General features: G+C 35.8%; 1 protein-coding gene across 6 annotated transcripts in view; it reads left to right on the forward strand.

Annotated features, from left to right (window-relative positions):
* The window catches only part of CCSER1 (coiled-coil serine rich protein 1), a 760,495-nt gene that overhangs the window by 138,868 nt on the left and 594,083 nt on the right, over window positions 1-27,544 (forward strand). For all 6 annotated transcript variants that reach the window (XM_047717985.1, XM_047717986.1, XM_047717984.1 and 3 more), the window contains exons 2-3: window positions 9,924-11,288; window positions 16,728-16,912. In XM_047717985.1, coding sequence (XP_047573941.1) covers window positions 9,965-11,288; window positions 16,728-16,912 — 1,509 coding nt within the window. In that variant the 5' untranslated portion in view covers window positions 9,924-9,964. The remainder of the gene's footprint in view (window positions 1-9,923; window positions 11,289-16,727; window positions 16,913-27,544) is intronic.

Consider the following 27,544-nt stretch of genomic DNA (forward strand, 5'->3'; position numbering starts at 1 on the left):
TGCCAATACATAACTGAATGGAAATGAGTATATTCTGTAACATGCTGCCGTTCACATTATAAAGGATACAACTATAACAGTATTTGTAGAAAGGAAAGGCGGTAATGATTTGTGGGTATGCTCATTTCTTTTTTTTCCGTCCAATCAGACCAGTGCTGACTTCCAGTTACATTGATCTGCGTTTATATTTATATCGATCCAGTTTATATTTAAATTGGAACAGACATTGAAGATATTGAATTCCGTATTACTGCCTATGCTGATTTGTATGGTCAGGTATCTGTATTACTGATCATATATACACAGACACAGATACAACATATTTATGAGTGTTGAGCATAGCCATCTTTAAATGTAATCTCCTAATAGGTATTCTAATTTGTATTTAAAAAATTCTTTCTCTCTAGTTTTGAGTCATCTTATAGTGACCTATGATAGTATTTTCCTTTTCTTATTTATATTTGTGTTTGTGACCATGAGCTGTTTAATGTAATATTGTAAATAAAATTTTAAAAATTAAAGGATAGATATTTACAACATATCATAGAAACAAAATAGGCTACTATCCTTGTAAACATTTTATACTAAAGTTTTTTACAAAGCAATACATGTGTTATCTCTTTAGAAAAAAATGAAAAATGTTGGAAAATAAATAATAAATTTGAATTGATGTATTTGAATCTGAATTATCTTTAAAATACAAATTCTAGGGATGCCTGGGAGACTCAGTCAGTTAAGCATCTGCCTTCAGTTCAGGTTATGATCCCAGGGTTCTGGGGTCAAGTCTTATATCCAGCTTCTTGCTCAGTGAGGAGCCTGCTTCTCCCTCTGCCTGAAGCTCCCTTTGCTTGTTCTCTCTCTCTCTCTCTTTTTTTTTATTTTTTATTTATTTGTCAGAGAGAGAGGGAGAGAGAGCGAGCACAGGCGGACAGAATGGCAGGCAGAGGCAGAGGGAGAAGCAGGCTCCCCGCCAAGCAAGGAGCCCGATGTGGGACTCGATCCCAGGACGCTGGGATCATGACCTGAGCCGAAGGCAGCTGCTTAACCAACTGAGCCACCCAGGCATCCCCCTCTCTCTCTCTCTTTCTGACAAATAAATACAAAATATTAAAATATAAAATACAAGTTCTATACATAGTTATAAGCGGATAACTGAAAAAAATCTCGTATTTTTACATTCTAACTTCCAAGTTAAGAATTAGTCTTCCTTCAATTCAAAAGGGAATTAATTTTATAAGGTACTATTTATTTAAAAAAAAAGTTAGAATTTGCAAATGTATTTGGAGACTTTCATTTTTCATTTACATAAAGGACTTGAGAATTAACTGCAATAAATCTTAAATTGGTTTTGAAAGTTGTAGGAAAATCAACCTCATTGTTAAAAAGGGAGATCTCCTGCACCCTCTGCTGATATGAAAACACAACTTCAGGTTATTTATTAAAAAGTTGCTCCTTTACTTTTTAGTAAAGAAAATAAAATGTATAAAATGTTTAAAGAGATTATTGGTATTTATATTTTGTCCTATTGGGTCAATTATTATTTATTTTCAAGTTATTTAGAAAAACCGTTTTCCCAGGTGTTCATTCTCCTTCTTCCAGAAGCAACTACTATTACTAATTTTGAGGTACCTTCCAAGTTACTTTTAGCATATTTACATGCCTGTATCCTTCGACATTATATAATCTTGATAAGTTATATAGCTATACTAACATAATTTGAATTTTTAAAGGTTTATTTATAAATGTAATTCATTAATTCATTCTTATTGTTAAAAATTCATCATATTACATATAACACTAATGTCCTCATTGATGACAGCCATCAATACAAAGGACCTGTTCAAAGATAACCCCTGTTAACTGTCTGAAGTACATCACTGCAGAATTTTTTCCTATGCATATATTTGTAAATCTGTAGAATATTTATTATTTTTAAAATTTCATAATATATTTGTGATTTATAGGACATATCTTTTAGCTATTTTATTTTTTTAAAGGTTGTGTTTACTTATTTGAGAGAGAGCACGAGCAGTGGGGAGGGACAAAGAGAGAGGGAGAAACAATCTCCCCATTGAGCAGGGAACCTGATGCCCATTGAGCAGGGAGTCTGATGAGGAACTAGATTCCAGGACCCTGGGATCAGGACCTGAGCTGAAGGCAGACACTTAACCAACTGAGCCACCCAGGTGACCTTGATTTTATTAATTAAATGCCTTGGAAGTTGTTTTCTATTTCAGTTTACATCTTTTACCTTACATGTTTAGCTCTTACACATTATGCTATAGAATAAATAATATTTCATTTAAAAATTCTGTTATTGGACATTTATGTTACTTTTAATTTAACTAATATAAACCAACTCTGAATATCCCTATACATGTTTCTTTGTGCAGATGTGTGAACATTATTCTAGGGTAAATGCCGAGAAGTGAAATCCCTTAACTTGGTATTTTGATACATAATTTTCTAAAATGACCTTAATAATTTGGGCTCCTTTTTAAGTGTCTATAAGTATCACTTCACTAACCCAAACTTGATATCATTTAGTTTTAAACTGTTAGTGGTAAAAAATCATATCTTGCCATTTTTCCTGATTAATAGTGGAGTTGGAATATTTGTTCATACATTGATTAAAGATTTGCGTTTTCTCAATTTCCATCTGTATTCCTTGCTACTTTTTTTTTTTTTGGGTGTGTGTGTGTGTCTAATAGGCTTATAAGAGTTCTATGTTCCCCAAGTACTAATAGGTTTGAATATCTTTTCATAAATTCATTGGTGATGTACATTTTTTCTGGGAATTGCTTGTTCAAATTCTTAACTCATTTATTTGATTTTTTAAAAATTAATTTATAAGAATAATTTATATATTCCAGATAATCAATCCATTGGCTGCCATATATGCCTCAAAAATTTTTTTTTTCTCATTCCTTAAGAAGTCTGCAAATGGTTAACTGGAATGAGAATACAAAAGATCAGCCATATCTCAAGATATCATTTAGTGCTCTAGGTCCCATGGGATCAGTCTGAAGTTAGTCTGCATTGGTGACCACATATCTGATTAGCTTTTCCCTCTGTCCTGTCATAGCTCCTTTCTTAACCTTTTCCTGAGAGTAATTCTCTAATAAATTGCTTGAACAAGAATCCCTTGCTCAGGCCCTGCTTCTAAGAAACCTTACCTAGGATGCTGTGAAGATTTTTTTTCCAAAATAATATTTTGAAACCAACATAAATTTCTTCAATATGAGATGTGATATACAAAATGATAGTTTTTCTTTATTAAAAAATACATACATACTTTTATTTTTTTTTAAGATTTTATTTATTTATTTGACAGACAGAGATCACAAGTAGGCAGACAGGCAGGCAGAGAGAAGGGAAGCAGGCTCCCTGCTGAGCAGAGACCCCTATGTGGGGCTCGATCCCAGGACGCTGGGATCATGACCTGAGCAGAAGGCAGAGGCTTTAACCCACTGAGCCAGCCAGGTGCCCCACATACATATTTTAGATGTGTGCTATCCTCTTTAAAGTTGTGTATTTGTTACACTGACCTTGGCATTGCTCAAAAAATTTATCAGATTGATCTTTTGGGAATTATGTTTTGAGCCTAAGACACAGTCTTTGAATATTCATACATTCAGTTGTTAGCTATTTGCTCCTTAAAGTCTAAATTATTCTGTTAAAGATAAAAAACTAACACTGAATAATTGAACTCAATATATACTTAATGAAAAATTGAACTGAAGTTGTCAGGAAGGAGATCAGCATGATCAATAATATTTTGGGTCAAAAGCAAGACAGCTGAATGGAATTATTTGTAAGAGACAAGTTAAAAAATGCAACTGTGGCCACATCACTATTTATTCACATATATCAGTACTAATTCTAAGCCCAGTTGACATGTAGGTATTGTAACTTCTAGTAATCACTTTGTCCTTTTGAGGATTGATTCAGGAAATGACTATTAGTCTATGAGTAGACAGAATTAGAACTTCCAGGTGACAGTGTTTTGCAATGTTCTAAGTTGAATTAAAAAACATTTGCTGTGAAACAGTACAAACATGGTTAATTGTTCTTGGTAAATAAATTATAGTTATTAAATCATTTATCATATGTTAGACCCTATAGTAAACCCTTTTTGTGTGTGTGTTTACTAGAGCCTGATGAAAATTCTTTAAGATAGGTGTGACTTTCTTCATGAAGAAACTCAGGTGCAGGGATACCTTACATAACCTGTTTCAGCCACTTTCAAGTCACACAACTCACGTGTAACGCCAAATTCAAGTCTAGACTTTCTTGTGTCAGAGTCTGTATTCTTAACAGTTATACATTCATTGGGTGTAAATCCCAGCAAGGAAATTACAGTGTTCTTTAAATGTAAATGTAGTCTCATTTACCTCAGCCTGGTCACATGTAGATACAACTTTGACTTCGTTCACATATTTAATTCTATCTAATCTCTGGCCCAAATCCATCCTTTTTATGTCTTTTTACTTTCCATTGTCTCTTCTGGTCACTAAATAACTAAGATCATATAGGGCTGGGTCTCAAGATTACATGTCTTACTAAATATGCAGCAGGACCCCTTAATCTGCCATCAATCTAGACAGAGAACTCCTGTGCTTCCCTAAATCCTGCTGTAATAATCTCTTTGAAATGTATTCTCCTTTCCTATTGTAACAGTTCCCATTATCATGCTAATTTGGCATCACTCATTCTCTTTTTTCCAAGGAGATTGATTCATACAGATCTCATCAGGGGCAGTCTATCTCTGTTTACATACCATCTTTAGAGTCAAATCATTTTTAATAGTTACCTTCCCTAAAGGTAGGTATTTCTGATATAAGGATTTGTTTGTTTAGATTATTTTCTTGTTCATTTGTTGAAAAGACCTTCATGTACTCAGTGTGGCTACATTATTTGCAAATTTAATAATTTGCAAATTGAGCATACCTGATCAGTTATATGGTTTCTCTTTCTGACATCAGCTGGCAATCTCATTTTCTTTCCTGTGATCACCCACGTGGTCCTGATCCATCAGTTTTTGAATTTATCTCAGGTTGTCCTCATTAACCCTGTGGCTGAAGTGGCCCTGTTCCTATTGTGGTAGTGATTTCTCTGTTAAAAATGGTCCCATTAGGCGCCTGGGTGGCTCAGTGGGTTAAGCCGCTGCCTTCGGCTCGGGTCATGATCTCGGAGTCCTGGGATCGAGCCCCGAATCGGGTTCTCTGCTCTCTCGGGGAGCCTGCTTCCTCCTCTCTCTCTGCCTGCCTCTCTGCCTGCTTGTGATCTCTCTGTCAAATTAAAAAAAAAAAAATTAAAAAAAAAAATGCTCCCATTAGTTCCCCGTTCATTTAAGGGAAAAACATTTAAGTAAAACATTTTAGAAATTCACATAAGAATAATTTACACCATAAAGTTAAAGAATGTTGAGGTATAAATTGCATGGCTTTGTAATAGGAAGAGTCTGGACCGGAAGGCTTTCCATATGAGCCCAAACCACCTAACAGGTTGTGAGCCTCATTTAAATCTGTGGCTAAATGACATAATCAGGTAAGATTGTTTTGGAAACTTCTTCAAGCTTTTGTTTTATTTAATTTTGGTAAAAGTTCATCAATGCCCTTTGATATGTTTACATATAATTTATTTTCTGCCATCAGGTTCTTAATGTTGAAAAATTGTTACCTAGAGAATATTTGGTTTCTACGAGTTTCCTTCTACTTCATCCCATGTCATAGATTTTCTTTTCAGCATGATCATTCAGGCTCTCTCGGGCTAGGATCTAGCTGAGATCAGATTTACTTCATGCAACATTCTGCACAAACCTTTTAGATATTGATCATTGTTTTTAAGTTGCAATTAAAATGTATACTTTGGGGAGGTTCATCATAAGGGATTGGAATACTGATCTTGATTTATGTGTGCCCCCCGCAATATTATTAGGTGACTTTTAAAATGGAGTAATTGGGGAAGATTTTGATAAGTAGCTCATTTTTATAATCACTTTACGCCCCACTTGCTTGAATGCATTGCATCAGAAAAGGAAGAAACTGTTAATATATTCAGTATCAGGAAGAGTGCTAAGTTTATTTCTGATGTTATACCTTCTCATACTTAAAATAATTATTACCTATATTCTAGCTCATGCTACTGGTAAGTGGTAGAGCTTGGATTTGAAACCCTTTTTTGTTTTTGTTTTTGCTTATTGCATGTGTGCGTGAGTGTTTTCTGTTTGTTTAGTTTTATAAACTAAACATCACAAGTTTGGAGAGAAAGACAAATGATACTTAGGACTGTCTCAGATGTGGGCTGTCAGGTGACTTCATCTTTGGCTTATGGTGACAAAATACGAGGGGTATTCAAATTCTAGGAAAATATTTGAAGAAATGTTGGGAAAGAAAAAGATGAAGGGGGTGTTTTGTTCCTCTTACTTGCACAGATAGATAGAGCTCTCTGTGTATGTGGTATTCAGTTTCCAAGGTGATTGGTTTGAAACCCTGCAAGGTCTTTGTATGCTTTCATATAATGCCTTTGAAATCATAAAAGGAAGTGTGTGTGTATGTGTGTGCATGTGTATTTCAGTATTTATTTTACATTTAACTCTATTTTAAATAGGTAACATTAACAATGCATATAGCCCCTTTAGCTAGAATTTGTATTTTTCTGAACCATGCCAAATAAGATTTCACCTCTCATTTTATTCAGAATAGATCTACTGTATGATGTTGCACTCTCAAGGGTAATGACAGTGTTTGCTAAAGTTACAGAAATCACTGAATAAAGTACTTCTGGGGTTTTTTTTGTTGTTGTTGTTGTTAAATTCTGGTGTTAAAGAGCTAAGGCTACCATTTATTCAGTTGAGATCAAACTGAATTTCATATCACTTTCAGTAGGGTCAGGTTATGCGTCTGTGTAGTGGTATTGTCTATAATAGTCTAATTTTTTGTTTACTAATATTGCTTTAATGGTATAGTTAGAAGACACTCTTCTTATATAACAAATTTGTTTTCTTTGAGAAAATAATGTTCATAGTAGTGAAGGCCCCTGGAAGATGGGCAGGTCTAGTTCAACCTATATTTTTTTTAGGATCTATTATAATTGAGGTGATATGACTTCTGAACCAAGAAATATTAGAGGGGAACTGAGAAAATATGTTTATTCTATCTGACTTGGAAATTTATAAAAATCATGAAAATATACACAAGGTTTATTAAGAAATTAAAAGGTGATTGTCATAATAAAATTATAATAAAAATAAAATTAACATGTTGCAGTCTTTCATTAATAGTTAATATGATGATATATTGTTTTATTCAACTTGTTCAGCATTGTGTTTCTAGAGCATTTTCAGATGTTAGCAAATTTTAGATTATTGAATGATTTTATAGTTGGAAAGGCTTTCAGTTAACATATGAATCTAAAAGTTGTTATTTAATTAACCTCAAAATTACAGCATTTATTTATGGTAGTGAGGCAGAAAATAGGTTTATTTAGGTTTGAAATACCGATGTATTTAAGTTAAAACTTTATCTTCTGAAATCCGTTTACTCTACAGCTACTAATTATATATTATATTAGACACTCAGGTCTCAAAGCAAAGATGCCCTAGTGTTCAATCTCTCTCAAATAAGTAAAATCTTAAAAAAATAATAATACATTTTTTTCATGATTTCACTCTTACTGATGCTTTAGTTAACATCATTCTCAATTGTGTTTTTTCATTAATGTGCATGATTTGTTTCCATTCAATGCCTAGTGAAGAATTTTGTCATAATTGGAGCATTACTAACCATTGTGATTTTTAGCTGGTGGTGAATCTATGGTTATAAATGCATTAATGTCAAGATATTTACCATTATTGCTGGATATTTTCAGTATTTGTGTATATTGAAATACTTCTCGGTCTTCTTTTTTTTTTTTAAACATTTCTTGCTCTTTTTTTTTTTAAGATTTTATTTATTTATTTGACAGACAGAGATCACAAGTAGGCAGAGAGGCAGGCAGAGAGAGAGGGGGGGAAGCAGGCTCCCCGCTGAGCAGAAAGCCTGATGCGGGGCTCGATCCCAGGACCCTGAGATCATGACCTGAGCCGAAGGCAGCGGCTTAACCCACTGAGCCACCCAGGCGCCCTAACATTTCTTGCTCTTGTGTCAGCATTTATTTATTTTATTTTATTTTTTTGTATCCACTTTGGAAATTGGAAATTGGTTATGACTTAGATTTAATCTTGGAGGCAAATTAGGTATTTTTAATTTTTGAGATTTTTAAGAGCCTAAGTGTCTTTGGCTTTTAAGAATATGTAGATATTTTGGGAGTGTTTTACACATAATTTGATTTAAATTCAAATTTAGTGATACAAGTAGAAATCATTTAATAAAAATCATCTAATGCAAATCTGTTAGATTTTATATTATTAGGGACAAAATACTAAATATTTTTGAATGTGAATCTGAAAGGGAATATGTTTTTCATTTTGTTACATACTTCTTCAAGACCATGAAGGTATTTCACTTGTTCAATCTCATAATCTTTCTGTAAGAATGATAAAATGGAGGGCTGGTCATTTTATGTAGCATTTGTTACTGTTCAGTTAGGTAGTTTTGGTTGCAAAAAAAAAAATGAAACAGTCTGATTCAAGTTGATGCAGGGGGTGTATACATTACAGTTAAGGAATTATGTGAGATATAGAAACAAAACAAAGCAAAACAGGAACCAATCACAGCACTTTATGAAAATCAGTGGAAAATGGCAGTCATCAGAATGGCAAGACTGACCATATAAAATAAAAGTAGGCATCTCTGGAATGGAAGCATAGCGGGACCTTCAGCAGCACAAGACTTGGCTCTTTTGTCTATTGAAGGCAGAATTACTATGCTGATTCTGAGTGGATCCTGTGGTTACATAAAGATTAGTTTCTTATTCCTGCTTTACCACTTATTAGCGGAATGACAGAAAGTTACCTTTCTGCTGTAAAATGACGATGGTGATATTATCTGCTTCTACAGTTAGAAGCATTACAAGAGATAATCTGTGTCAGAAAAGTACTTGGTACATCACAGTTAATGAACTGTAGAGCTGCCACCTTCACCTTCTCTTCTTTCTTTTTCTTCATCATCAGCACCCGACATTAATATGGTTCATAAATTTTCAATGCTTCTGCTTTTGTCAGTATGTATTCTTACTTGTCTCAACATTACCAGTTTAATTAGTTGTCATTCAAGTCTTGTCTTCAACTCAAAGTCACAGTTTCCTCATAACCTTACCTTGTTTCTAACCCTGCACTGTATCCTTTGTGGTTTAGTTTCCTCTGCCAGAGGCCTGATTATCTCTAATTGCCCCAAAACCAAACTCCAAGGAGAAGAATGCTTCCTGTTTTGTTTTTCTTTGACTGAAGATTCTAGTGTCTGATCATCCATTGGTCTGGTCTGTGATTGTTAAATTCAGATCAGTAGCCTGTTGAGTCCTGTGATGTTATCTGTTACTGGCCAATAGAGGTAGAGGTGGGGGCTTTTTACCCAGAAAGAAGTGATTATGGCAGTCTCATGCCTACTACATCTAAAACAGTAGACATAGAAAGTTAGGATCAAACAACTTACCAAATTATGGAACTAGTGGGAGTAGTAAAGCTGGGTCTTGAATAGTGATCTGTGTCTCCCAACCCAATAATCTTTTCAACAGACTAAGCATCCTTGGTAATCTTGAAATATTTGAGCCATTATAAAATTGCTGTGCAAATTATTGGATAATCTTGTTACTTAAAATTTCAAAAAAATCCTTAAGTATCAGAATTTTATTATTTATTATTTTAGTATGAACTGAATTCTATTCCATGTCCTGAAAAAGTGTTTTATTTTAAAATGTCTTTATTTTTATAATTTATAATTGAATGCTACTGACTTGTTCTTTTTGTTTTAACCTTTTTTTAGGCTGCTAAGTTGGCTCTCACAGTGCAAGCCTTGGAGTCCCAATGGGGGACTCAGGATCGAGACGATCTACCCTGGTCTCCCGGTTGCCAATATTCAGAAGAAGTATTAGCAGAAGACATGATTCTCTTCCTTCCTCACCCTCCTCCAGTAATACAGTTGGTGTCCACAGTTCCTCTCCTTCCAGCACTAACTCAAGCTCAGGTAGCACAGGTAAACGCAGGAGCATATTCCGTACTCCTTCCATTAGTTTCCACCATAAGAAGGGGAGTGAACCTAAGCAAGACTCTACCAACCAGAACCTTAGTATTTCAAATGGTGCTCAATCTGGTCATAGCAGTATGCCAAAACTGAGTTTGGAAGAACATATTAAAACCAGGGGAAGACATTCCGTTGGTTTTAGCAGTTCACGGAATAAGAAGATAACAAGATCTTTAACAGAAAATTTTGAAAGGGAAAAGGAGCACTCAACTAATAAGAATGTTTTTATAAATTGCCTAAGTTCTGGCAAAAGTGAGGGGGATGATTCTGGATTCACGGAGGAGCAAACTCGCCGTTCTGTTAGGCAGTCAACAAAGAAGCTACTTACTAAATCCTTTTCATCTCACTATAAGTTTTCTAAAGCAGTTCCACAGAGTCAGTCCATTTCATTGGTACAACAGTCTGGATTCTCATTGGAAATTACACAGTACCAAGAGAGAGAACCTGTATTAGTAAGAGCTTCTCCATCTTGTTCTGTGGATGTAACAGAACGGGCAGGAAGTTCTTTACAGTCTCCATTGCTTTCTGCTGATCTTACAACAGCTCAGACACCTTCAGAGTTTTTAGCCTTGACTGAAGATTCTGTGTCTGAAGCGGATGCATTTCCTAAAAGTGGAAGCATGGCATCCCACTGTGACAACTTTGGCCACAATGATTCTACCTCTCAGATCTCTTCCAATCCTGCTGCTGTTACAAAGACAACAATAGACCTTATGGGAACTGTTCCCTGTGCAATTATGTCTCCTGGAAAATACAGGTTAGAAGGCCGGTGTAGCACTGAATCTAATTCCTTATTAGAAACCTCTGCTGCTAATCAGAAGGAAGTGTTATTGCAAATCACCGAACTACCTGTTATGAATGGGAACAACTCAGAGACTCACCTATCAGGAGATATGCAAAGAGAAGAACATATGGTAGTACAAAATGGTGAAACAATGTTGGCGACAAGCTCCCCAAGGAAACTTGGATTTTATGAGCAACATAAAGCAATAGCTGACCGTGTTAAAGGTATTCATCCTGTTTCAGATTCAAGGGTAATACCTTCTTCTGGTGATCATCATATTTTTAACAAAACATCCTATGGATATGAATCAAACCCTGCCAAAGGTATGGTCAGTTTCTTTGTATTGTAAATACGAAATAGAATTTTCATTCTAATTTGTTTTTCTTATTCCAGCTCATGAATAGAAACCACCTTTTCCTTATTTTCCACTCTCTAGTCTTTTTTCTTATTTATAATTCATCTTAAACCTTTACTTGATTTTAAACTTACCTCCTTGTATTATGCTAAAATGTAATTCAGCAATATTACTCATTTTTCTTAGTTGTATTGTCCAGATCCTGGCTCTCAGAAGAGAGATGAAAGAAACTAATTTTATTTGGAAATGTGGCCTTACCTAAAATAAGGATTTCCCTTTTTAGAGGAAATGGTAGAGAATTGGTGTTTCTTAGTCAATGAAATTAATTTTATTTCTTAGTCAATGAAATGGATATATTCCAGCCAAAGTCACTATAAAAGAAATTTCCATAATTTAAATTCTACTTCCTTTTTAAACAAAACTTGAATTATTAAGTAGGATCTATGTTTCAGCACAAATAAATATAAATCTTTAAATATAATAGGCTTGTAAGATTTAAAAATACTGTCCTTGGATCCTGGATACTGGTTCTAATCTGCCTCTGTCATTAAATACCTATATAACATTGGGTACTTTCTCTTTGGTTAAAAAAGGGGGGGGGGTGTGGAAATGGGTGGCTGAATTATTCCAGTATGTCATTTAACAGAAAACTTCGTTATTTAAATTTCATTTAAGAAAACTGTTGAGGGGCGCCTGGGTGGCTCAGTGGGTTAAAGCCTCTGTCTTCTGCTCAGGTCATGATCCCAGGGTCCTGGGATCAAGCCCCATATCTGGCTCTCTGCTCAGCAGGGAGCCTGCTTCCTCCTCTCTCTCTCTCTCTGCCTGCCTCTCTGCCTACTTGTGATCTCTGTCAAATAAATAAATAAAATCTTTAAAAAAAAGAAAAAAGAAAACTGTTGAATGTATGCCACCTACTGGGCTGTATTTGACATTATTTTTATCATTTTTTTTTTCCTCTGCTGTGATTCCTACTGCCTCTGCTGCTGCTGTTGCTACTCCTACTATTCCTATTACTTCTACTACTACTACTGCCAACTAGTTCTCTCAACATTGAATGCTTCTTATGTCTTATCATTATTATTTCCAATTCTTTGGACTTTGGATACATTAATTCATCAAATTCTCACATGGTTGTAATTGCTACAATTATAACCACCCATTTTACAGATAAAATACTTGGAACACAGATACATTAAGTAATGTTTCTGAAGTCACAACATTAGTAGATAATTGTTTGGGATACAAATCTATGAGACAGGTATTAGTGGTCTCCATTTTACAAATATGTAAACTGAGACCAAGGGATCATATGGCTGTTAAGTGGCAAAGGTCAAATTACAACTATCTCAATTCAAAACTCAGGCTCTTAGTGACCGGGCTTAGTGATGTCATGACCCCAGCTCTTTCTAAAACATTAAGAATAATACTAAATTATTACATAAAAATTATAATAAGTCAAATTATATATCAGAGTGTCAAGAATCTTAAGATTATATGATTAATCCAATTAGTCCCTCCATGAATATAACAATTTAAAAGTTTTATTTTCTTAAAGATTTTATTTATTTATATTTGTGAGAGAGCAAGGGAATGAGAGAGAGCACGAGCGGCGGGGAGGGACAGAGGAAGAAGCAGACTTCCTACTGAGCAGGGAGTCCAATACTGTACTTGATTCCAGGACCCTGGGATCATGACCCGAGCCAAAGGCGGCTGCTTAACCGACTGAGGCACCCAGGTGCCCAATTTTAAAGTTTTAACTGCATGAGTGAATTCTCTAGCTGTATAATTATGCAGCCCAATATTTTCCACATTTGATACAAGATCATTTTTATGCATCTGCCTACTTTTTAAATTTTTTTATCTTGGTAGCCTTGTTTGTACTTATGGCTTTAGTTACACCTTTAGTTAATTCTTTAATTATAGTATAGTAATAATAAGAACAATGCTGATTGATGATGGTCAACCTTTTTGTTCACTTAATGTGTGCCCAAAAATATGCTAAGCAATTTATTTGCATTGTTTCATTTAATCTTTTTAAATTTATTTTTAAAAATTTAATTACAGTGTACTTAACGTACAGTGTTTTATTAGTTTTGGGTATACAATATAGTGATTCATCAGTTCCTTATCTTACTCAGTGCTCATCAAGATAAGTATCTTTTTTTTTTGAAAGATTTTATTTATTTATTTCACAGACAGATCGCAAGTCAGACAGAGATCACAAGTAGGCAGAGAGACAGGCAGAGAGAGAGGGGGAAGCAGGCTCCCCGCCGAGCAGAGAGCCAGATGCGGGGCTCGATCCCAGGACCCCGGGATCATGACCTGTGCCGAAGGCAGAGTTTTTAACCCACTGAGCCACCCAGGCGCCCCAAGATAAGTATCGTTTAATCTTTTTTTTTTTTTTAAGATTTTATTTATTTATTTGACAGAGAGAGATCACAAGCAGGCAGAGAGGCAGGCAGAGAGAAGGGGGGAAGCAGGCTCCCCGCTGAGCAGAGAGCCCCATACGGGACTCAGTCCTAGGACCCTGAGATCATGACCTGAGCCAAAGGCAGAGGCTTAACCCACTGAGCCACCCAGGTGCCCCAGTATTGTTTAATCATAATGAAAGTTTTATATGGCAATTATTAATAATTAAGGGTTAAGTTCAATAACTATGAAATCACACTGTTAGCAAATAGTGGATCTCAAATTGGAATTTAGGCAGTTTTTAAAAGAAATAGCACCAAAAAAAGAGTAGAAATGTACTTCTCCTGATTATCTCTAATTCTTATTTAGAAACAATCATTTGTCTCGATGCCAAATTGAATGCTATATATACTTATCTCTGTGGGAATATCTTGCTAACTATTAATCTGTTGACTAAGATCCTAATTGTGAGCCATTTAACACATTAAAGTAATTTTGATGAATTTGATAATGTGTTGCTGGTTCTTGGGACATTAGCTGTTTATTTGTGTTATCTACAACTTGTGAAAAAGAGGGATAGACAAATAAGCTGGTAATGTCAACAAGGAAAAGATAATAGTATTCTCTCCTTCAGTATGTGGCGAGGTTTTTGTGGCATTCATAAAGATTTTATAATTTGGAAGTTCAACATTTTAAAACCTGTTAAGTAAATGTATTTTATGTAAGAAAGAATTGCTATGTACACTAAATTCCATAATACTGAATTTATTCTGCGTTTATTATGGAAGATGTTTAAGTTAGTATTTAATACATACCTGAATGTCTGGGGTATATAGTCATATCAAAAATAATATAAAGTTGAGCTCTTTATTTTTCTATTCACTGTTGATGAACATTTAGATTATTTACATACTTAGATATTATACATGATGCTACTATAAACATGGGGTACAGCTATCTCCTTGAGCTAATGATTTCATTTCCCTTGGATATATACCCAGAAATGGAATTCCTGCATCATATGGTAACTTTATTTTTAATTTCTTGAATAAACTCCATACTTTTCTCCATAGTGGCTGTACCACTTTGCATCCCCACCATCAGTATATAAAGGTTCCCTTTTCTTCACAGCATTGACAATGCGTGTTCTCTTTTGACTTTTTATTACTAGCCGTCCTAACTGGTGTGGTATGATATCTCATGGTTTTGATTTACCTTTTCCTGATGAATGGTGATGCAGAATACCTTTTCATATGCCTGTTGATTTGTATGAGTTCCTTGTATATTTTGGATGTTAACCCCTTATAGGGTATGCTATTTGAAAATTTATTTTCTCCCATTCTATAATCTGCCTTTTCATTTTGTTGATTGTTTACTTTGCTTGCAGAAGCTTTTCACTTTGAAATAGTCCCAGTTGTTTATTTTTGCTTTTGTTGCTTTTGCTTTTGGTGTGAAACCCAAGAAGTCATTGCCAAGACTAATGTCACAGAGCTTACCCATACTTTTTTTTCTAGGAGTTTTATAATTTCAGGCCTTATGTTCAAATCTTTAATTCATTTTGAGATTTTTTTTTTTGTATGTTATAAGATGGGGTTCTAGGTTCATTCATTTACATATGGCTCTTCAGTTTTTCCAACACCATTTACTGAAGAGACTCTCCTTTCTGCATTGCATATTCTTGGGTCCTTTGACAAAAATTAATTGCTCATATGTGATGGTTTTATTTCTGGGCTCTTTATTCTGTCCCATCATTGATCCATGTATCTGTTTTTATGCCAATACTGTACTGTTTGATTACTTTAGCTTTGTGGTATAGAGTGAAATCAGGCAATATGACACCTTCAGCTTTGTTCTTTCTCAGGATTGCTTCGGCTGTTTGAGGTCTTTTACAGTTCTTTTGTAGAATTGCTTTTGTATTTCCACGAGAAACATTATAATTTTGATAGGGTTTGCATTGAATCTGTAGATTGCTTGAAGTAGTAAGGACATTTTAACAATATTAATTCCTCCAGTCTATGAACAAAGAATATCTTTCCATTTGTTCATGTATTCTTCAACTCCTTTCGTCAGTGTCTTATAGTTTCCCATGTAGTGATATTTCCCTTCCTTGGTTAAATTTGTTTCTAAGTATTTTATCCTTTTTGTTGATATTACAAATGGGATTGTTTTCTTAATTTCACTTTCTGATAGTTCATTGTCTATAGTTTGGCCTCAGGTCTCACAAAGACCCTTTTAAGTATGGTGAGCAGGGTATTAATCAGGGTAGCATATTAGTGAAGAGTTGAAGGTGATGAGGGAGTAAGATACACAAATATTTAAGAGAAATATAACTGTGCAAAGCCTATGAGATAAAGGTCATGCGACTGCAGTGTGCCTGCAGTGTTCCAGCAACTGCTAGAGGCCGTGGAAGAGGGCGCAGCAGGTGAAGTTACATGAACAGGTGAACATAGGGAGACTCTTAATGGAGGGACAGATCATAAGGCAACTTAGGTTGGGAAAATATCAACTCTGTGACTAGAAGAGTGATCATGACCAATGTCACTTACGTCTTCAGTGTATCATTCTGGTTACCATTTGGAAAGCAGGCTGTGTTTTTTGAAGAGATAGAGGTAAGTGGGAATGGGCAAAAGCAGGAGACCGTTTAAGTATTATAGTAACCCAAGCTAGGGTTGGTAGAGTTTGGTCCAGAATGCATTGGTGGAGAAGGTAGTAAGAAGTGATCAGATTCTGTATGCAATTTAAAGGTAATAAGGACAGGATTGGATTATGCAATTTATCTGAGATATGGAGAAGCCAAGGATGACTATTGAAGGTTTTGAGCTTTGAAGTGATTACATGATTAAGTAAACTAAATTTACCATTACTAATTAAAAATTTTTTGTATGATAGAGAGTTTTTGAATGACACTAAGAGTTTCTCATTTTTTTTCAGTGGAACATTTGTAAAAACTACATTTAAGCATTTGTATTAATTTTTATTTATTTATCTATTTTCATAGTTCTTGCCAGTAGCTTCAGTCCATATCGTGAAGGAAGATTTATAGAAAGGAGACTGCGATCCTCATCTGAAGGAACTGCAGGGAGCAGCAGGATGATTTTGAAACCAAAAGATGGAAATGTAGAAGAAGTGAGTAGTTTAAGAAAGCAAAGAGCAGGTTCATCATCTTCAAAAATGAACAGCATGGTAAGTGTGTGTGTATACTTTCATTAATTAAGATAATTACGGATGTGCCTGGGGTATTTATGCCTCTTGCAAAATGAAAACAGACTGACAAAAAATAAACAGACTAAAGAATAGATACTTCATATTTGAAGGGAAAAATTGGTCTCCTTAGTTTCGTCCCATGTTAGAGAGGCTGAGTTTTCACTTCAGATTCTTATGTGTCGTGACAGATAGTAGTACACCTGACAGTTACCCTTAATTCCTATCTTCCTTGCTTCCATAGAAGATTTGATATATCTCTTCTAGAACAAGATCCTGGGATACACAAACTAATTAAAAATGCTGAACATCACAAGGGTATCCTTTGGTAACCATTCTTTCACACCATCTCTCTACCCTATAGCCACTCTAAAAATGTCCAGTTATAAGCCATACTTACGCCACTACCACCCATTGACCTCTTGGTGGATCCTGCTCTGCCCGTCCTTTTACAGTTGCCTGTCCACACAGAATGAGGAGCTTTGGGGTCAAGACAAAATGCCCATCCAAAGCTTTGACACATTCTAGGTAACCAGGATTCCAGATTTCTTGTCTAAACTGCAGGAACCTTCAGGTGAGGGTGAAGGTAGCGTGTATATAGGGAGTCAGGTCTGAGCTTGCACTTGGGGACTGTGGTGTCTAGAGGCACATGTATGACTCTCCTTCACAGTGAGAGATAAAACCAGGTGGGAAGAAGTGATGAGTAGACTACAGCCCAGGAGGTCTGGAAAGCCTTGGATCTCACAAATACTGGGATGGGCTTGACTTTTGGAATTCTCTTTGCTCACTTTCTCACAAATGTTTCCTTTTTCAGCAGTGTTTTTTATTCTTGATATTTAACAGTGTTTTCTAAAAATGATCTATCTACTTGTCTACCTACCTACCTATCTTCCTATTCATGGATATGTGTGAAAAATCCTCAAAACTAAATTACTTGTACATTTTAAATCTATGAATTTTACATGATTTATTTTCAAATGAAAATAGTTCATCCAGTTTTAACAATTGTATTGTGAAGAAGTCTTAAGTTACTGAGGCAACACTGAGTGAGAGCAAAACTACTGTACTTGAAGTTAAAAGTTCTAGCAATTAGGTTTGGACAGATCTTACTCTTGGGCAAATCAGTAACTACAAAACAACAAATGATAGTGGACTTTTGTTTCCATTATACTAAAAAATGATTGTGTGTTTATGTTTATATTTATAGAGAGAAAGATCCTGTATTATATTTCATCTTTTTGGCGGGGGGTGATATTTTACTTTATTACTGTAGCTTTTAATTTTTTTTATTTTTAATTTTATATATATATATATATATAAGTATTATTAGCCCCAGGGGTACAGGTCTGTGAATCGCCAGATTTACACACTTCACAGCACTCACCATAGCACATACGCTCCCCAATGTCCATAACCCCACCACCCTCTCTCTACCCCCCTACCCCCGGCAACCCTCAGTTTGTTTTGTGAGATTAAGAGTCCTGCTCCCGATCCCATCTTGTTTCATTTATTCTTTTCCTACCCTCCAAACCACCCATGTTGCATCTCCACTTCCTCATATCAGGGAGATCATATGATAGTTGTCTTTCTCCGATTGACTTATTTTGCTAAGCATAATACCCTCTAGTTCCATCTACGTTGTTGCAAATGGCAAGATTTCATTTCTTTTGATGGCTGTATAGTATTCCATTGTATATATATACCACCTCTTCTTTATCCATTCGTCTGTTGATGGACATCTAGGTTCTTTCCATAGTTTGGCTATTGTGGACATTGCTGCTATAAACATTCGGGTGCACGTGCCCCTTCAGATCACTACATTTGTATCTTTAGGGTAAATACCCTGTAGTGCTGTTGCAGGGTCATAGAGTAACTCTATTTTCAACTTTTTGAGGAACCTCCATCCTGTTCTCAAGAGTGGTTACACTAGCTTGCATTCCCACCAACAGTGTAGGAGGGTTCCCCTTTCTCTGCATCCTCACCAGCATCTGTCATTTCCTGACTTGTTAATTTTAGCCATTCTGACTGATGCGAGGTGGTATCTCATTGTGGTTTTGATTTGTATTTCCCTGATGCGGTGATGTGGAGTGATGTGGAGCACTTGTTTATGTGTCTGTTGGCCATTTGGATGTCTTCTTTGCAGAAATGTCTGTTCATGTCCTCTGCCCATTTCTTGATTGGATTATTTGTTCTTTGGGTGTTGAGTTTGATAAGCTCTTTATATATTTCGGATACTAGCCCTTTATCTGTTTGTTGTTTGATATGTTGTTTGCAAATATCTTCTCCCATTCTGTCAGTTGTCTTTTGGTTTTGTTAACTGTTTCCTTTGCTGTGCAAAAGCTTTTGATCTTGATGAAGTCCCAATAGTTCATTTTTGCCCTTGCTTCCCTTGCCTTTGATGATGTTCCTAGGAAGAAGTTGATGCAGCTGAAGTCGAAGAGGTTGCTGCCTATGTTCTCCTCAAGGATTTTGATGGATTCCTTTCTCACATTGAGGTCCTTCATCCATTTTGAGTCCATTTTCGTGTGTGGTGTAAGGAAATGGTCCAGTTTCATTCTTCTGCATGTGGCTGTCCAGTTTTCCTAACACCATTTGTTGAAGGGGCTGTCTTTTTTCCATCGGATATTCTTTCCTGCTTTGTCGAAGATTAGTTGACCATAGAGTTGAGGGTCTATTTCTGGGCTCTCTATTCTGTTCCATTGATCTATGTGTCTGTTTTTGTGCCAGTACCATGCTGTCTTGATGATAACAGCTTTGTAATAGAGCTTGAAATCCGGAATTGTGATGCTACCAACTTTGGCTTTCTTTTTCAATATTCCTTTGGCTATTCGAGGTCTTTCCTGGTTCCATATAAATTTTAGGGTTATTTGTTCCATTTCTTTGAAAAAAATGGATGGTACTTTGATAGGAATTGCATTAAATGTGTAGATTGCTTTAGGTAGCATAGACATTTTCACAATATTTATTCTTCTAATCCAGGAGCATGGAACATTTTTCCATTTCTTTGTGTCTTCCTCAATTTCTTTCATGAGTACTTTATAGTTTTCTGTGTATAGATTCTTAGTCTCTTTGGTTAGGTTTATTCCTAGGTATCTTATAGTTTTGGGTGCAATTATAAATGGGATTGACTCCTTAATTTCTCTTTCTTCTGTCTTGTTGTTGGTGTAGAGAAATACAACTGATTTCTGTGCATTGATTTTATATCTTGACACTTTACAAATTCCTGTACAAGTTCTAGCAGTTTTGGAGTGGAGTCTTTTGGGTTTTCCACATATAGTATCATATCATCTGCTAAGAGTGATAGTTTGACTTCTTCTTTGCCAATTTGGATGCCTTTAATTTCTTTTTGTTGTCTGACTACTGAGGCTAGGACTTCTAGTACTATGTTGAATAGCAGTGGTGATAACGGACATCCATGCCGTGTTCCTGACCTTAGTGGAAAAGCTCTCAGTTTTTCTCTGATGAGAATGATATTTGTGGTGGGTTTTTGATAGATGGCTTTGATGATATTGAGGTATGTGCCCTCTATCCCTACACTTTGAAGAGTTTTCATCAGGAAGGGATGCTGTACTTTGTCAAATGCCTTTTCAGCATCTATTGAGAGTATCATATGGTTCTTGTTCTTTCTTTTATTAATGTATTGTATCACACTGATTGATTTGTGGATGTTGAACCAACCTTGCAGCCCTGGAATAAATTCACTTTGTTGTGGTGAATAATCCTTTTAATGTATTGTTTGATCCTATTGGCTAGTATTCTGGTGAGAATTTTTGCATCTGTGTTCATCATGGATATTGGTCTGTAGTTCTCTTTTTTGATGGGACCCCTGTCTGGTTTTGGGATCAAGGTGATGCTGGCCTCATAAAATAGGTTTGGAAGTTTTCCTTCCATTTCTATTTTTTGGAACAGTTTCAGGAGAATAGGAATTAATTCTTCTTTAAATGTTTGGTAGAATTCACCTGGGAAGCCGTCTAGTCCTGGGCTCTTGTTTGTTTGGAGATTTTTGATGACTGATTCAATCTCCTTACTAGTTATGGGACTGTTCAGGTTTTCTATTTCTTCCTGGTTCAGTTGTGGTAGTTTATATGTCTCTAGGAATGCATCCATTTCTTCCAGATTGTCAAATTTGCTGGCGTAGGGTTGCTCATAATATGTTCTTATAATTGTTTGTATTTCTTTGGTGTTGGTTGTGATCTCTCTTCTTTCATTCATGATTTTATTTATTTGGGTCCTTTCTCTTTTCTTTTTGATAAGTCTGGCCAGGGGTTTATCAGTTTTATTAATTCTTTCAAAGAACCAGCTCCTAGTTTCATTGATTTGTTGTTGTTTTTTTTTGGTTTCCATTTCATTGGTTTCTGCTCTGATATTTATTATTTCTCTTCTCCTGCTGTGTTTAGGCTTTCTTTGTTGTTCTTTCTCCAGGTCCTTTAGGTGTAGGGTTGGGTTGTGTACTTGAGACCTTCCTTGTTTCTTGAGAAAGGCTTGTATCGCTATATATTTTCCTCTCAGGACTGCCTTTGCTGTGTCCCACAGATTTTGAACCGTAGTGTTTTCATTATCATTTGTTTCCATGAATTTTTTCAATTCTTCTTTAATTTCCTTGTTGACCCATTCATTCTTTAGAAGGATGCTCTTTAGTCTCCATGTATTTGAGTTTTTTCCAAATTTCCTCTTGTAATTGAGATCCTGGGAAAATGTGCTTCAGAGCATTGTGGTCTGAAAATATGCAGGGAATGATCCCAATCTTTTGATTCCTGTTAAGACCTGATTTATGACCCAAATGTGATCTATTCTGGAGAATGTTCCATGTGCACTAGAGAAGAATGTGTATTCTGTTGCATTGGGATGAAATGTTCTGAATATTTCTGTGATGTCCATCTGGCCCAGTATGTCATTTAAGGCCTTTATTTCCTTGTTGATCTTTTGCGTGGATGATCTGTCCATTTCAGTGAGGGGAGTGTTAAAGTCCCCTACTATTATTGTATTATTGTCGATGTGTTTCTTTGATTTTGTTATTATTGGTTTATATAGTTGGCTGCTCCCATGTTAGGGGCATAGATATTTAAAATTGTTAGATATTCTTGTTGGACAGACCCTTTGAGTATGATATAGTGTCCTTCCTCATCTCTTGTTATAGTCTTTGGCTTAAAATCTAATTGGTCTGAGATAAGGATTGCCACCACAGCTTTCTTTTGATGTCCATTAGCATGGTAAATTGTTTTCCACCCCCTCACTTTAAATCTGAAGGTGTCTTTGGGTCTAAAATGAGTTTCTTGTAGACAGCATATTGATGGGTTTTTTTTTAATCCATTCTGATACCCTTTGTCTTTTGATTGGGGCATTTAGCCCATTTACATTCAGGGTAACTTTTGAGAGATATGAATTTAGTGCCATTGTATTGCCTGTAAGGTGACTGTTACTGTATATTGTCTCTGTTCCTTTCTGGTCTACTACTTTTAGGCTGTCTCTTTGCTTAGAGGACCCCTTTCAGTATTTCCTGTAGAGCTAGTTTGGTGTTTACAAATTCTTTTAGTTTTTGTTTGTCCTGGAAGCTTTTTATCTCTCCTTCTATTTTCAGTGATAGCCTAGCTGGATATAGTATTCTTGGCTGCATGTTTTTCTCGTTTAGTGCTCTGCATATATCATGCCAGTTCTTTCTGGCCTGCCAGGTCTCTGTGGATAAGTCTGATGCCAATCTAATATTTTTACCATTGTATGTTACAGACTTCTTGTCCCGGGCTGCTTTTAGGATTTTCTCTTTGTCGCTAAGACTTATAAATTTTACTGTTAGATAACGGGGTGTGGACCTATTCTTACTGATTTTGAGGGGGGTTCTCTGCACCTCCTGGATTTTGATGCTTATTCCCTTTGCAGTATTAGGGAAATTCTCTATTATAATTCTCTCCAATATACCTTCTCCTCCCCTCCCTCTTTCTTCTTCTGGAATCCCAATTATTCTAATGTTGTTTCATCTTATGGTATCATTTATCTCTCAGATTCTCCCCTCATGGTCCAGTACTTGTTTGTCTCTCTTTTGCTCAGCTTCTTTATTCTCTGTCATTTGGTCTTCTATCTCAGTAATTCTCTCTTCTGCTTCATTTATCCTAGCAGTAAGAGCCTCCATTTTTTATTACCCCTCATTAATAGCTTTTTTTATTTCAACTTGGTTAGATTTTAGTTCCCTCATTTCTCCAGAAAGAGCTTTTATTTCTCCAGACAGGGTTTTTCTAATATCTTCCATGCCTTTTCCAAGCCTGGCTAGCACCTTGAGAATCGTCATTCTGAACTCTAGATCTGACATATTACCAATGTCCATATTGATTAGGTCCCTAGCCTTTGGTACTGCCTCTTGTTTTTTGTTTTTTTGTGTGTGTGTGTGTGGTGAGTTTTTCCACCTTGTCATTTTAGCAAGATAAGAATATATGAGGGAGCAAATAAAATACTAAAAGGGTGGCAAAGATCCCAGGAAAATATGCTTTAACCAAATCAGAAGAGGCCCCAAATCAAGGGGGGAAGAAAGAAGGTAAAAAGAAGTTCAGAAAAAAAAATTTAAAAATGAAAACAAATAAAGAAAAAATATTAAAAAAGAAAGAAATATATATATTAAACTGGTGAATAGAACAAGGTCACTCACTTAATTTTGGTAGTATTTTGGTATCTTAGAAGAAACTACCTCCCAAAATTTTAAAGAATGAAAAACATATATAAGGGTAAACACAGTGAAGGGATGGAATATGACTATAAAGATGAAAATTTAAAAAAAAATTCTAAAAAAGGAGTTGATATGATAAGTTGGTTGGGAGAACAAAGAAAAAGAAAATGGAGAGAATTTGCTCAGGCTGGAGACTAGAACAAAGCCCTGTGCTAGATTTAGGGTGTATTTTGATCTAGTAGATGAAGTTGTAGCCCAAATTTTTTAGAAAAAAAAAAAAAAAAAAAAAAACCCTATGTGTATACAAAAAATAAAGTTAGATACAATGAAGGATAAAATATGACTATAATAGTGAAGGTTCAAAAAAGATTTTTTTTAATGAAATGTATTAAGATAAACTAGTTAAAAGAGGAAAGTGTAAAAGTTTTAAAAGAAATTTAGCAGAATAAAAAAATAAAATTAAAAAAATTAATTAACTTTGCGAGACTAAAGAATCATGGGGAGAAAGCCATGAATTCCATGCTTTGCTTTCTCCTTCTCTGGAATTCCGCTATTCTCCTTGGTAAGTGAACATGGTCTTGGCTGGATTTCTTGTTGATCTTCTTGGGGAAGGGCCTGTTGTAGTGATTCTCAAGTGTCTTTGCCTGAAGCGGAATTGCACCGCCCTTACCAGGGCCCGGGCTAAGTAATTAGCTCTGGTTCGCTTTTGGGAGCTTTTCGTTCCCTGAACGCTTTCTGCAGAGTTCTGGAGGATGGGAATGAAAATGGCGGCCTCCTAATCTCCAGCCTGAAGGAGCAGAGAGCTCGGGGCCCACTCCTCAGTGCGCCCTCAGAGAAAAGTGCTCAATCATTCCCGTCTCCCTGGCCTCCGCCCACGCTCTGAGCTCACCCAGCCTGTGACCAAGATTTTCTGTTTCTGGCACACAGCCCAGCCTGGAGTCTCTGAACTCCACAGATACCTGAGCTCTTCCAGGGGAGTCTCCACGGACCTTGTGGGGTCCCCACTCACAGAGCAGTGGCTTGTGCCACGGATCACGATAGGGTAACCCTGAGCTGAGAGCTCACTCCTTGGCTCTGTCTCTGTAGCTGGCTTCCCCGCTCTAATACCTGTGAGCTCTGTAACACCCAGGTAGCCTGATCTTTCTGTGACCCCACGGGACCTGAGGCCATGCTGTCCCTGCATGGGCTTCACCCCAGCTTAGCCTCTGGAGCGATGTCCCTCCATGGAGCAGACCTTTAAAAGTTCTGATTTTGTGCTCCGTTGCTCTGCCGCTTGCCAGGAGCCAGCCCCTTCCCCCATGGTCTATCTTTCTGTCGCTTTGGATTCACTTCTCTGCGGGTCTTACCTTTCAGAAAGTGGTCAATTTTCTGTTTCTAGAGTTGCTGTTCTTCTCTTGGATCTCCTGTTGGATTTGTAGGTGTTCAGAATGGTTTGATAAGCTCTCTAGCTGATCTCCTGCTACCTGACATCATTTCATCCTGCTACTTCTCCACCATCTTGACTCCTCCCCGCTTTTAATTTTTTTAATAGAGAGAGAGAGAAAGAGTGCTTGTGTGTGGACTGGAGGGGAAGAAGAGGAGGGAGCAGAGGGAGAGAGAGAATCTTAAGCAGGCTCCACGCCCAGAATGGAGACCCACAGGGGCTCAGTCTCATGACCCTGAGATCATGGGTTGAGCTGAAATCAAGAGTCAGATGATTAAACAACTGATCCCCCTCAGTTGGTATTTTTTAAGTGCAAGAACATGTTAAAAAAGATTTCTGGTTGATGCAACGTTAAAAGTTATGGCTAGGGGCGCCTGGGTGGCTCAGTGGGTTAAAGCCTCTGCCTTCGGCTCAGGTCATGATCCCAGGATCCTGGGATTGAGCCCCGCATTGGGCTCTCTGCTCAGCGGGGAGCCTGCTTCCTCCTCTCTCTCTGCCTGCCTCTCTGCCTGCTTGTGATCTCTGTCTGTCAAATAAATAAATAAAATCTTAAAAAAAAAAAGTTATGGCTAATGACTTTTCATGAAACATTTCTTTTCACAAAATTCTCATTTTTCCTTCATAGAGATACATAAATAATTTTACACTGTGTATTAGACTTGCCCAAAGTTGGGCCTTTAACATACTCTATCTCATGTTTTCCATAATATACTTAAGTAATTCTCCTTGTAACATCTAAAATTACTCTTCTTCCCATATCCAGTTTCAGGATTTAAAATTTAAAATGTCAGAACACAAAAATGCGAGTTTGTTCTTTTATTTGAGGCTTTTTATAGTTTTCAAGAAGTGTCCCTGCAGTGGTGTGGATCTGCCACTAGATGGCAGGGTTACATCATTGTCATGGTTAGGGAAAAGCTTTTATTGTTAGAAACTTGGTTGAAATATTGTACATTTTCATTGAATTTCATTTTATTTCAATGAAATTTCATTTCATTTCATTGAATTTATAGGTCATACTCTTTGAAATAAATACTGATGTGTGCATTTCCATATGAAACCTATCAAAGATTATTTTGTGACTTTACTGTTTTCTTTTGGATTTCACAATTAATACCTCATCCTTTTCATTCACAGTGTAATCATGAATTTAAAATGGATAAAATATATTCTTAGATATATTATATATAATTAAAAATGTGTATTATATATATTATAATGATATATTAAAATATATCTCTAAATATATTTAAAGATAAAATATATTCTTGAAATATATTCCTTATATTAATGTGTTCATAACAATATAAGGAACAAATGTTAGGACTTAGAGGCATGGTGGGAAGTAGTTTTAGTTTTATGTGAAAAAGTAACATATTTAAGAAATTATATCTTTATTTGTGAATAGTGACACACATTTTCTATATTCCACTTTGAAAATAATTCAAGCAACTGTATGTATTTAAGAAAACATGTTCAGTTATTCTTTCCTTTTAGAGCAATAATAATAGGAACATGTATTTTCAGTACTTATTTGGACCAAGGGACTGCTCTTAATGCTTCATGTGTATTTTCACATCAAGTCCTTAACCGTACTATGAACCAGGTGATGCTACTATTAATCACATTCATAAAACAGGACAATAAAGCACTGAGAAGATAAGCATCTTGCCCCAAAATACAGATATAGGTAGAGATAGGATTTAGATTTGGATTCTACCTGTCTAACTTTAAACCCTAGATGCTTTGAGGAGAATAAAATAGATTTAAAATTAAAATTTTTTGCATTATTTCTATGTAATGAAGTTAACACAGTTAAGGCAGCCTATACAGCCCTCTGTAAGGGATACAAAAATGAAACAAAATTTAGTGCTGATTCTGAACTTAAAATGTGGTAGTATTTACTGATATGTTAATGAATGTATCATTGTATTTACTGAAGGCTAGCTCATCTAGAAAGGAACTTTTTCACAAAAAAAAGATATTCATATCTAGAAGGAACTGGAGTATTTTATCTGGTTCATGGCGATTTAAGTTTACCCATGGAATATAGTTTTATTTATTAAGATGCTAAGGGTTTCTGAATAACCAAAGATATACTCTAAGAGGCTAGGTAGACCACAATGCTAGTGTTTTTTTTTGTATATTTGGATGGGGTATTTCAGTTTGAAGGGAGAGGGGAGGATGCATTAACTCTGAACATCAGTGGCTCAGAGGAAATTGGAGTTGGCTTACATTTATTATAGGAAACCAAAATATATCTGGAAAAATTTGATAAGCATTCACATTTATTATGTTTTTTCAAGTTCCTTTAAGTAAAGATTTTTCTTCATTTCCTCTGTTGAGTTACTTTCTTGATAAAATAGTATGGTCCAAATATCTTAAAGAGCTTTTCCAAAAATAGGCTCATTCTTTCTAGGAACTTTTCCTTCAGACTGTGGTATATAAATGAATAAATTTAAGGAGATGTCATGGTTTCTTGAACAGTTTTACACAGTGACATTTAACTCCATATGTATTTGCAAGACCACCTTGCTCTAAA

The sequence above is a fragment of the Lutra lutra genome, chromosome 2 (assembly GCF_902655055.1).
Source record: "Lutra lutra chromosome 2, mLutLut1.2, whole genome shotgun sequence".
NCBI classification, from domain to species: Eukaryota; Metazoa; Chordata; class Mammalia; order Carnivora; family Mustelidae; genus Lutra; species Lutra lutra.